The sequence below is a fragment of the Aplysia californica genome, unplaced genomic scaffold (genome assembly GCF_000002075.1).
Source record: "Aplysia californica isolate F4 #8 unplaced genomic scaffold, AplCal3.0 scaffold00038, whole genome shotgun sequence".
Lineage (NCBI taxonomy): Eukaryota > Metazoa > Mollusca > Gastropoda > Aplysiida > Aplysiidae > Aplysia > Aplysia californica.
This window is the reverse complement of record NW_004797308.1, coordinates 225,861-238,411: the sequence shown is the minus strand read 5'-3', so window position 1 is coordinate 238,411 and position 12,551 is coordinate 225,861. Positions and strand designations below refer to the sequence as shown.

The window sequence follows — 12,551 nt, the reverse complement described above, 5'->3', positions numbered from 1 at the left end:
CTCTCTCTCTCTCTCTCTCTCTCTTTCTACCTCTGTCTCCCTCCTTTAGCCACCTACCAGGAAGTCTCTATAAAGTAGACTCAAGCATTTCCCATTTCCCTTGTTCGTCCCACGTTTCAACAATTGTTTTTTTATCAGCAAGCGTCCACGTGCGCTTCTTCAAGTACTAACTCATCGTGTTTCTTTTCCTTCACTGAAATTCTCAGCAGTCTGCTAAGAAAGCACCATTTCTGTTGCTTCTACTTTATTTTCATGTCTTCAGTGATTATCCAGCCAGCATTCACATCCGTATAGACGTGTTGACCACACATATACCTTTCAGAACTGTTATTTCATTTTAGGTAATCATGAGATATTTCTGTTCTTCAGGGCTCATTTTATTGAAATTAGCCATTGTAATTCTTCGACATTGCCAGGTGTGGTGTCCATGTATTAGATTAAATATGAATTTCTGACAGTGTTGGGCTAACATATAATTGAAAGATCCCCTGAAGGCAAGTGTTCACGGAGGTTTGCACTTCTCTCATAATATATTATAGTTGTCTCACTCGGTCGTCTCCAAGTCATTGTTCTGTCAACAATCCTGCACAATAGCCTATTCCAAAAAAATGTCTGCAGACTGACTTAACTTGAGCTCGATTCGAGACACTCCTCTGTTACAAGAAGGTCATCTTTGCTTTTCTAATTACCCAATTAAATTTTTGTCCCCCACCCAATCTTCCTAGTCTCTTTGGTACGCTTCCCAGATAAATGTTGTGGTTTGGCATAGGTAAAGAGAAGAACATCGATATGATAACGACGATTCATATCTTAGAAAAATAAGAAAAACAATTAGAAACATTGAGGAAAAAGTACAGGCTCTTAAGCAAGACCAATGGCGCCCACCAACCGCGCACTGATAGTTCATTACCAAACGAGAGAGGATCTACTTGAAGCAGATTTTCAATTTTTTCCTATTGTATAATAATCAAGGCATGACAAATCATTAGACTTGTATTTTGAACAAGAAACAGCATCATCATTTTCACATTGACCTTCAAAAATAAAGCAAAAGGTTTATGTGTAATCAGTGTGAAAACACCCCAGGACTTTTGTTCTGCAACTCACCCCCACCCCCCCCCCCCACCCCCAACCCCCATAGGCCTACCTTCCAAAAAGAAAAAATATCCGGAATGCGATACTGTGCTAACTAGTACTATATATATGGCTCTTTTCGTCTAAGCAGGCGGTCAATTTAGCTTTAGATGGTCTCAAGGTTTTCTTCATGCAGCTTCTTTCACGGCTAATTCTTCCTATGTTTGAAACGCAGATTCTGTCACAGTGCTTACATGTTAGTGTCGTAGATCGAAGCTCTGTATTTCCGCTGTTTTCCTTTCGTCGTCGGCGCTTCTCAGCCTGGTTGTTTCTGAGGCTGTTCTCTAGCATTTTAGTTCTTTCCTTTGTAATTTTCCTCCATGTTTTCCGGTCCTCAGCTATTTCTTCCCAGATGTTAACATCTACTCCAAGCTTAGATTAGCTGTTTTTGCAGGTGTCTTTGTACCTCAATTTTGGTCTTCCTCTTTGTCTCTTTCACTGGGCAAGTTCTCCATAGAGAAGTTGCTTTGGAATCCGGTTGTCATCCATTCTCTTGACATGGCCAAGCCATCTCAATTTTTTTTAAACACAGGATAGTTGTCATGCTCTGGAGGTTTGCCCGTGCCAAAACTTCAACATTTGTAACCTTGTCACGCCACGAAATGCCTGAGATCTTGCGGTAGCATCTGAGATGGAAAATGTCGAGGCACTTTTCTTGTCTGCTGTACAAGGTCCATGTTTCAGATCCATAAAGGAGTGTGCTGAGGACACATGCTTCGTAAATCTTGATCTTTGTTTTGATGGTTAAACTTTTGTTTTCCCATGCTCGTTTTGTCAGCCTTCCAAAAGTTGTTGCTGCTTTCCCTACCCTGATGTTGATCGCATAATCAAGTGATATTGTAGATGAAGGTTGACCCCAGGTAACAGAACTTGTCCACTGTCTTAAGTTCCTTGTCGTTCAGCCATATATTATGGCTCTGCTTTGCACCTTCTTGGGTAAGGATGACTGTTTTCTTAACACTGATGACCAAGCTAAAGACCTGGCATGCTGTTGATAGGTGGTCCATCATTGTTTGTAGGGTTGATTCACTGTGAGCAACAAGAGCAGCACCATCGGCGAAGAGAAGGTCTCGCACTGTTGTTTTGTTGATCTTGGTCTTGGCCTTGAGTCGAGCAAGATTGAAAAGCGACCCATCAGTTCTCCACTGGAGGAAGACATCCCCTGGTGACTCTTTGAATGCGTGTTGCAGTAAGACAGCAAAATAAGTGCTAAAAAGGGTTGGTGCTAAGACAAAACCTTGCTTTACTCCGCTTTTGATGTTGAAACTGTTTGATGTTGAACTGTCAAATTGAATGGTAGCCTTCATATCTTCGTGGAATGAGATGATGAACTGTAACAGTATTGGGGGACAGCCAATTTTTCCAAGCACCATTCACAGTCCTGACCTACTGACTGTATCAAAAGCCTTTGTCAGATCGGCGAACGCAGTATGTAATGGCAGTCGTTGCTCCCTGCATTTTTCTTGTAGCTGACGAATAGAAAAAATCATATCCATCGTTGAGCGGTTTGATCTGAAACCGCATTGGCTCTCTGGTAGGACTCTTTCTGCTAGTTTCTGAAGTCGCTTCAGGATGATCCTAGCAAAAGCTTTTCCAGTGATGCTTAGCAGTGAGATACCTCTGTAGTTGTTGCAATCTCCTTTGTCCCCTTTGTTTTTGTAGAGTGTGGTGATTTTGGCATCTCTCATGTCATGTGGAATTTCTGCTTTCAGCCAACAAGTCGTTTATAGTAGCTTGCAGAGATATGGGAGGAGGGTCTCTTTGTTCTCTTTCAGCACTTCAGCAGGTATGTTGTCATTTCCTGCTGCTTTTCTGCAAGCGAGTTCATCGGTTGCAGAGGAGAGTTCTTCTGTTCGTGTTGTATCAAGTTCTGACATTTCGGAGAGCTGAGGAATGGCCTCATGTAGCTGTCTATCAACATGTCGCTCCTCTGAGTAAAAGTCTGAATAATGTTCCACCCATCTTTCCATTTATTTCTTCTTGTCTATCAGCTGTTCACCTGTCGCAGACTTTAGAGGTGCCACTTTGTTTGCTGTTGGTCCAATAGCAACTCTGATGTTTTCTGACATTTTCCTGATGTTACCTGTATCGCTGGCCTGTTGAATATCTGAGCATAACTTGTCCCAGTACTGATTGGCATACTTTCTGGTTTCTCTTTGAAGGTTGGATTTAGCAGCACGTAGTTTTTGCCTTGTACTCTCTGTTGGTTTTGTGTTGTGTTCTATCAGAATCTTACGCTTTTTCTCGAGTAGAGGTGCGAGTGTTGATCAGAGAGGGTTTACTCTCTGGTGTTGATGCACTGGCCTCAACCCAGTCCTCCTTGTAAGGTCTTTCTATTCCAAAAGTAATCGACGCAGAATTATAAATCGTTGATCTCATGGTATTCTACATGTTGTCTGGGGATGAGCTATCTAGATGTTGGAGTTCTTCTTTAACATGTTCTTGAAATTTTGCCTTTAACGCTGGGTCTTTGGTATTTATTATTTTGATCTAAGGTTTCTTTTGTTTTTCAGCTCTTGGGGGGGGGGGGGTTTCTTTGTGAGTATCTTTGCCTTAGCTATATCTAAAAGGTGGTCTGTGTTGCAGTCTGCACTGTAGAAGGATCCTGTTTGCTTTACCATGTTGGCATCTTTCTTTCTGACGATGATGAAGTCAATTTGGTGCCAATGGCCTGATCTTGGATGGCACCAAGAAACCTTGTGTTTGCCCTTGCCACTGTAGAAGGTGTTAGTAATGCAAGGGTTGTTATTTGTGCAGAATTCTAAGAGTCTCTGACCATTCTCGTTGATTTTTCCCAATCCAAAAGGTCCAAAGCAGGTGGGCCATACTTTGTTTTCAGTACCTACTCTTGCATTGAAGTCGCCCATGAGAAACAGGTGGTCTGCTTTTGGGACGTTGTTGATTGCATCCTGAAGTTTCTCATAAAACTGGTATTTTTTCTCATTTTCTGTTGTTAGGGTTTGGGCGTAGGTGCTGTTGAAGTGAGCCTTTCCAGTTTTGGTTTCCATTTCCATGACAGTGATACGCTCGGATATACCTTGGGGGGTGCTGATCCTGTTCAGCAGTCTGTTGTGTACAGCAAAGCCCACACCATGGATTCTCCTCTCATCTTCCCCCAAGACCCTTCCAGAAGAATGTGTAATTTCTTTCCCCGATGGTACCAGAGTTAGCTCCCTGTCTATAATTGCTGTCTTTCTGATGTCCTCTGTTTTCTCCAGGTTTGTAGTGTCCATTCCGGTTGTCATTTTTCTAACATTCCAGGTCCCTAGTTTCCATGGAGTTAGTTTTACTCTTTTTTATTTTTTTTTGCCTGGTGCTGGATTTAACGTCTGCCTTTCGGTTTTTGTCCTAGCTCCATACACCCATAGAAGCAAACAGACGTGGCGGATCAGCACCTTACTGACTAGGGGCTGCCCAGTTTGAGACGGGCGGTAGCTGATCAATGTGACTGAATAGTCACTCCCATCGTCAAAGGTGACCCGTGGCAACATCCTGTTTCGCCAAATAAGGATGTCTTATAACCCGTAAACTGCCACCTCCCGTGTTTTTTCCCTTGCTCGTCACAACAAGGATGAAGTGTCCTCTCCATAATCATATAAATGCTGTTGTAGCTGTGGTTGAGCTGTGGGTCTGATCCGCTGAATTTGCTTTTTTGCAGCGTCCTCCCAGAAATTTTGAAATCTTGACTAAGCTAAATGCCTGAGCCTGACTATAATATGGAGAACGTGCCTTGCCCAATTTGCACGAACCCCCTCTCGACATAGTACTATACAGTTATTTAAGAGGTGGGACCTCCGAATTTAACATCCATCTCCCACTAGACCAATTTAAATGGGAAAGCTCATGTAATCTCTTTTTCCCCTGGATACAACATCAAGATAAAAAAAAAAGAAAATGTGTTTTTTTTAAAGTGCAATTCCCAACTAGTTCTCAACAAGTGAGCCATATCCTCATGATTAAAAACTTCCGCTTTTCATTCCTGACATTGTGCATGGGTGTATCATAATAAACAATTCACTTCTACCATAGCGAGTCAGTAGCCACTCACAGCAATTTCACCAACTGAGCTGAGCTGAGCCTCAAACCTCCAAATCTGCAATTTCAAGAATACGGGTCCCATGGCCTAACCAATAGACTCAGACGTCAGAGTGCTCTCAGTGATATAATTCATTATTGTTGAATAGAACAAAAGCAGTAAAGTCATTCTTATTCTCATAACAAATTTACTTTATTAATAATAAGACCCAAAAAAAAAGAATAAAAGACTAGAACATGTGGCAGTAGTTCTAAGAATAAGCAGCAACAAACAATGGAAAAACAGCACTATCTACATAATTTACTTACTTTGTAATTCATCAGCTGAAACGTGGCTGAAAGGTATATGACATAATATAATGTATGTTATACTTAAAACAAGATAATACATTCCTCTAATTCACGTTTGATATCACATATTTGAGTCATATCACATGCAAAATTACATTTGCCCTTTTCACTCCAGAGCCCAGAGGAAGGGGCAAAGGGGGTAATATATGTGAGTCACAATACAATTTCCTTTGTTCCCTCTAGACATCGTGCACGTTTGTCTTATCCACAGGACCAGTGCTATTTTTCTATTCCCTCCAGACGCCACATATGAATGCCATGTCGACAGGAATAATAATTACAGCACCCCTTCCACTCCAAGCAGCACACATGTGATACTTGTCAGAAAAATGAAATATGGTGTCTCTATCCACCCTCTGACATCATGACAAGAACAATACAATTTCCCTTTCATTCGCTGACATCTTAAGATAAGATAAGATACATTTTTATTGTCCAGATCCTGGCACATTGGTTTGGTGTTTCACCATGTACACACACACACACACACACACACACACACACACACACACACACACACACATACACACACACAAGAACAATACAATTTCCCTTCCATCGCTGACATCATGACAAGAACAATACAATTACGATGTTTCCATCAACTCAGAACATCATAACAAGACCAGAAAAATTCCCTTATCTACTCAGGATATCATAACAAGAATACAGCTTTTCTATTCACTCCAGACATCATAACAAGAACAGTGAACTTTTTAAAAATCCACTTGGGGCACCATAACAAGAACAATACAATTTCCCTTTCAGCTCAGAACATCATAACAAGAACAATACAATTTCCCTTTCAGCTCAGAACATCATAACAAGAACAATACAATTTCCCTTTCAGCTCAGAACATCATAACAAGAACAATACAATTTCCCTTTCAGCTTAGAACATCATAACAAGAACAATACAATTTCCCTTTCAGCTCAGAACATCATAACAAGAACAATACAATTTCCCTTTCAGCTCAGAACATCATAACAAGAACAATATAATTTCCCTTTCAGCTCAGAACATCATAACAAGAACAATATAATTTCCCTTTCAGCTTAGAACATCATAACAAGAACAATACAATTTCCCTTTCAGCTCAGAACATCATAACAAGAACAATACAATTTCCCTATCAGCTCAGACATCATAACAAGAACAATACAATTTTCCTATAACTCAGAACATCACGATATGAACAATATGAACAATACAATTTCACTATTAGCTCAGAACACCATAACAAGAACAATACAATTTCACTATCAGCTCAGAACATCACAATATGAACAATACAATTTCACTATCAGCTTCAGACATTATAACCTTTGGACATCATACAATAACAATACTATTTCCCCATCCACTCAGGACATCATAAAAAAGAACAATGCATTTACTCCCGACATCTTGCAAGAATAATACATCTTCCTTAATCATTCCTGATAATACGATACTGTGTGTCACAACATCAAGATAAAAAAAAAGAAAATATTTTTTTAAAAGTGCAATTCCCAACTAGTTCTCAATAAGTGAGCCATATCCTCATGATTAAAAACTTCCGCTTTTCATTCCTTACATTGTGCATGGGTGTATCATAATAAACAATTCACTTCTACCATAGCGAGTCAGTAGCCACTCACAGCAATTTTACCAACTGAGCTGATACAGCACTGTATTAGCAGCTATTCCAGAAGGAATTTGGGAATGCATGCCTTCCAGCTGAGAGAAAAAAAAAATTGTAATAAGATGTTTTCAATGAATATTGGTTCATTTTAGGAATATAAACAGACTCATAATAAAAAATGTGTTTTTCAGTTGATATATATCAGAGGTCATTGTAGCCTATCCTTACAAAAGACCATATTTTCCTCTGTCTACCCAACCACACTAGAAGGAACTTTGCAATTGGAAACGACAAAGTATGTGAACAAAAGTGGTATGTGTATACAATCTATAAACAATATATCTCCTTGGGGGACCAAAACAGTGATTTGGAATTGCCAGGGTTATTTGGAATTAACAGGCCAACCTGACTGTATCAAATATATTTGACCTTCAAAAACAAATTCGATTGTCAGCCCAGAAAATGCATACTTCGTTTCAAAATTATTAATATTAGTATTGTAAAAATGTGTTTAGATTAAGTGGGAAAAAAAATTGCATAAATTATTCTATATCAAAATATTTTTAGGTCAAAGTTTGAGAATGAAAAGAAAAATACAGTCGACTACGGGCAAGTTTATGTCGTCGGGGAGTGAAAAACAGATCAACTCATCCAAAGATCAACTTAATCATTGAGATCTGTAAAGAAGAAGATGGGGCTCTCGTGGCCTAGAGGTTAAGGTGTTCTCCTGTCATTCAAAGGTCCTGGGTTTGAATCCAGGAAACGACTGAAAATTTTTCTTCTATAAAATTGTCTCCCTCTAGCAATGTTCTGTCGTCTTCTTTCGTCTCCACTTTCTGACCCTACCCCCTAACCCCCTTTGCCCCTTCCTCTGGGCTCCTGACTCTTTCTGCAGCCTTTCAACTGCTTCTCCTTAGCTACTTCTTTCTACAGTCTTTCAAACACCTAGCCTTCTCGGACAAGGGCAAAAAATCGCGTGAGCAAGTTGCACACATTAAAGATCCCCTGGTGGTCTAAAATCGATAAGAGTAGGCTTCAGCCGCCACCCGGGCAAAATTCAAAACTTCCTACGAACTTAAAATGTTAAATGTGTCGCATGCGCCTTATGCAGCTGGGAGCGCCGTAAAACACTTAAACCCCCTCCCCCCCAGTTTTAGTAACAGAAAACAAACTTTTCTTTTTTGCTTTGTCATACTTCGCACATGCCAAGATGTCTATTTCAAGGCTTGACCAATTTATGCTCTAGATCTATACTGTTACATACAAAATTCAATTAAAGTTTCTTTCCCTCTCAACGACAGTATGTCAGACCTTTTTGCCCCCTTACAATCTGTGGGTGTGTTCCTTGCATGTCTCTTTTTCTATCGCTCTGAATCTTGACCAAGTAGGCTAAAGGTAAAAATATAAGAAAGAAATAGATAGTAGGCCTACACATGCACACGTGGAAACGGACACACCATATCAGTGTAAAAGTTCAAGCTAAACTTCATGAACTTTCTCTTTGCTTTTCAGAAACACTTGCTTCAATCTGCCATGAAATTCTACATCAATTTACAGTAGCAAAAGCAGAAGTACAAAAGGAACAATTATTTATTTGAGGGAGATTAACAGGTGCAATTAGATTTTAAATCTCAAACATTATGTAGACCTTCTACACCAAGCAAATAAACAGCGAAGAGAGGCATAATTGTTTCTAGACAAAATGTTTTACAGGGGTAGACCAAATCATTCATAATCCTCCCTAATGAGTTAAACTTTTTAAACCCCATCGGACGCTGGTAAAAACCCTGTTCCTCATCGGACGCTCCCATCGGATGCTCCCGTCCGATACCAGTGACAACTGTTTTGTTTTATTTAGTGCTAGTTTTTGCTTGTTTTTCAGAACTATTCCCAAACCAAATTTATTAGTAATGACTAAGCCTTTGTTTCTGCCATTTAGAAGTTAGACGCAAGGTTTTGGGGTTCTACTGAGACATAGTGCACCAGGTTTAGGTGACCGTAGAAAAAAACTCCGCGAAACGGTGGAAATAACTCAGGGTCTAAAGAGTTAAGTGATTATACTGTTTGGAAAACCAGGTCTAAAATTTTTTTAAAAATAGAACACAGCAAGAAAATTTACTCTGTGAAAAACAGTCTTAAACAACCAACATGCACAATACCATATTACAGATGTCGCCACCTGAGCTTATGGAAACATTTTGTGCATCTCTCAAAAAGAAGGTCTCTTAAAACAACCTCAACTCCCCCTCTTTGTATTGAGATGTGTTACATCTTAGAAATAATATAAAACATACAACAATACAGGTATTATCACCACCATTTATTAAGGGTATCTTTTGGGTGCCATATCTGGAATAGAGATGTGACACATTCGGTAATGTAAAATCTTTAGTGTTGCCATTCAAGTTTAACTAGATTCTATAAAAAAAACAACAACGAAGCATTGCAAAAGAGAACCGCATGAAAATAACACTTATTTTGTTCTTGGCCAATGATTTGAGCGAATCGAATATTTGTTCAGCACTGAGCAGCTTTCCCCCTTTTGAATCAACAGAGGAATCCAGTTAAGAGATGCAAAATATGAAATCAATTTGCTTATTAAAAAACAACACATACAGTCTCAATTTCACAAAAATAGCTTAATACGGTTAGTACAAATCTCATGTAAAATGTAAACCAGATATCTGTAGTGGAACAAGGACAGAATATATCTATCTTCTGAAAAAAAAAATGAGTTAACTTCTAAATTTATACAGATTGTTCTCTTCATTCTTCATAAGTAAAACAAAATTGAACAGCTCAACAGAGAGAACCAATTTCCAGAGGCCCAGATTTACCATTATCAACATCATAAACAAAGTTACTTTTCTTAATTTGAGCACAAACGTTTGGCTTTCTCAATATAATTAGATCATTTGAAAAACAAAAAAGTAGTTAAGAAAATAACACATAAAAACTACGAGCAGTTAATAGAGCATCTGACAGCACACTTGCATACAGTATCAAAGTGTTCGCTTTTATACCAAGACGTTAAGTCAGACATTGTGTCTTTGAAAAGGAGACTAAAGCCTGCACTCTAAACTGACTTGCTGATGATATATTTTCCTTAAATACAAAATAGCGCAGAGTATGGAGTGCTAGTAGATCAAATTGTGAGGGGGGTTTTTCTGCTTGAAGTGGCCTAGAGCTCAGATGACTGCCATAGAAAGCATGGTAAGGGGTATGAAAATGAGAAAGCAGACACATGTGAAAGGCATTGGGTGTGGTGGGGTATAATGCAGTATTGCTCTTTGAGCATAGAGTAAAAACAGGCTGATTCAGTATTTTCTGGTAACTGAAACATCAAGCCAAATTTGAAATAAACAATTTTAACATTTTCAGCATGTTACATTAACACATGGAGTTAGCATTTATATGGGACCATTATCAGTCATAATATGCTCTACAGCAAAAGCAATATGATGCTAGTAGAAATAGATTCATACCTCTGGCTGAGGAGATTCCATTTCAGAAAGTGGGTTGTAACATGCAGATCTGATCCACAAGTTTAAGAATAACGCATATTTATATATATATATTTATGTATAGATACGTTTTGTTGTCTTGGAACTTCAGTGTACATAAAACTTCCAGTTCTCCCATAGAACTTTGACATTCTTAAAAACGGCATTTATTGCTTTGTAATTCTGAGGCAGGACTGTAAGTCTGACAGGAGGCACAGTGAACATTTCTTAAAGAAAAAGACTCCTTATTCAGTTGTTGTAGATATTTTTATACTAAGTGTCAACAAAATTCCAAAGCGACTTTTATATTTGGAGCTTCAGTGCTTCTATCCTTTAAATAGCTTTTCTTCTGTTAAAAATTTGCTATTTTTCATTTCAATACTGGTAAAGACTTTTGAACTGAAAATATTTAGAAAAGACAGCCATTTGTTCAATATTGCTTTAAGAGCTTGATGTTTATATATATATATATATATATATATATATATATATATATATATATATATATATATGCCTAATGCAGAAAGAAAACAGGTCTGCTCCAAAAGCACAGTTTTTATCATGTCTATTAGGTTCCTTAAGTTTTGCATCTTTTCTTAACCTGGTTGTGTGATCAGGCATCTACTGCATGTCCTCTCTGTCCATGAAACTGTCTGAAAATATTCAATGTCTAAACTTAGCAGGACGGCCCAGTATGAAAGATACCAGACTTCAAGTGTGATGCGATTGAGAAGAAGAAGACAACTCAATGTCTTGCTCACTTGCGCTCATGCATGCATATATACCGGGGTTTTCATATGTGCATGTGACCAGCTGAACAAGGAAACCATTGCCTGTGGATACCAACACAAATTGTAGCAATTGCTTCCCCAAAAATGCAACATATTGACTATCTGTAAATATACTCCAAACAAATTATCAAATGTAGTAATGCATTCGAGAATCCAGCAAATATCTACAAAGCAGATACATCCTTCTATTTCTTTTCTTTCTGAACTTACTAACTTTTGCTTTCATAGAATGAGCCTGAGAAATCTTTCTGTAAGTAAAAAATGACATTATAAAAAATTGAAGCACTCAGAAGATGATCCCGAGTAATCCAAAAGGGCAATCCAGTCACACAGATGTAACGACAACAAAAATTGGTGTAACCTCTTTACAAAAGTGAAATTTTGAATGTAATAAAATATCTACAATTCCATAAGAACAGGAGAGGAATATCAATAACCTGATACATGCAAATATTATAAATTTTTCCAAACCGGGCTAAAGGAAAAACTCTGGGATACATCTCTGCAAGACAGTACAATGTTAAAACTGTGTCTTTTATTTTTATGTGGAAAACTAAAAACTATTCTATTTTGACATGTCTGACATGGTTGTACAAGAAAAAAAAATGCTAGGCCATATTTTTAGGGGTTTCCACCAAACTTTATAAAACTGACCATGGACAGCAGTTGGAAAAAAAAGTCAAATTTAATATGAAATGACCAAACATTCAATCGATCATTTCAAAGATCCAAAAATTGATGTTTTTGTTTATACATTTCCAAAAAAAGGAGAGAGTAATAGAAAGCAGACTGACTAACTTAACTATGTTCTTTTTAACTTTTAATAGTTTAAGATATATCATGCATCTTTAGAACTTACGTTTTGAAACAAAAGAAACTACAACAAGACACCAGGGTTTAAAATTACCCTTCCAAATTAAGTCAAGAGGGAGAAGGCTCCTTCTTCATTTAGTAAAAAATTGTCAAACACCCATACAGTCTCTCTGAGGGCACAGTGAATTTCAACATTTCTTTTGCAACAAAATTTGTCCATTAGTCCAAATCTGCAACACAAAAAGAAAATGCTGGCAATATGGGAATCAGTACAAAAAGCAAAAATCACCTTTTGATTG

The 12,551-nt window shown here is 38.1% G+C and overlaps 1 protein-coding gene across 1 annotated transcript; it reads right to left on the bottom strand.

The window, feature by feature from the left end:
• Positions 1-3,104: 3,104 nt before the first annotated feature.
• LOC106014225 (craniofacial development protein 2-like) lies at positions 3,105-4,367 on the bottom strand. The gene is made up of 2 exons (XM_013091487.1): positions 3,753-4,367; positions 3,105-3,230 (listed from the first exon to the last, which is right to left on the bottom strand). Exons 1-2 carry the CDS (start codon positions 4,365-4,367, stop codon positions 3,105-3,107), a joined length of 741 nt encoding a protein of 246 aa, XP_012946941.1.
• Positions 4,368-12,551: the final 8,184 nt, after the last annotated feature.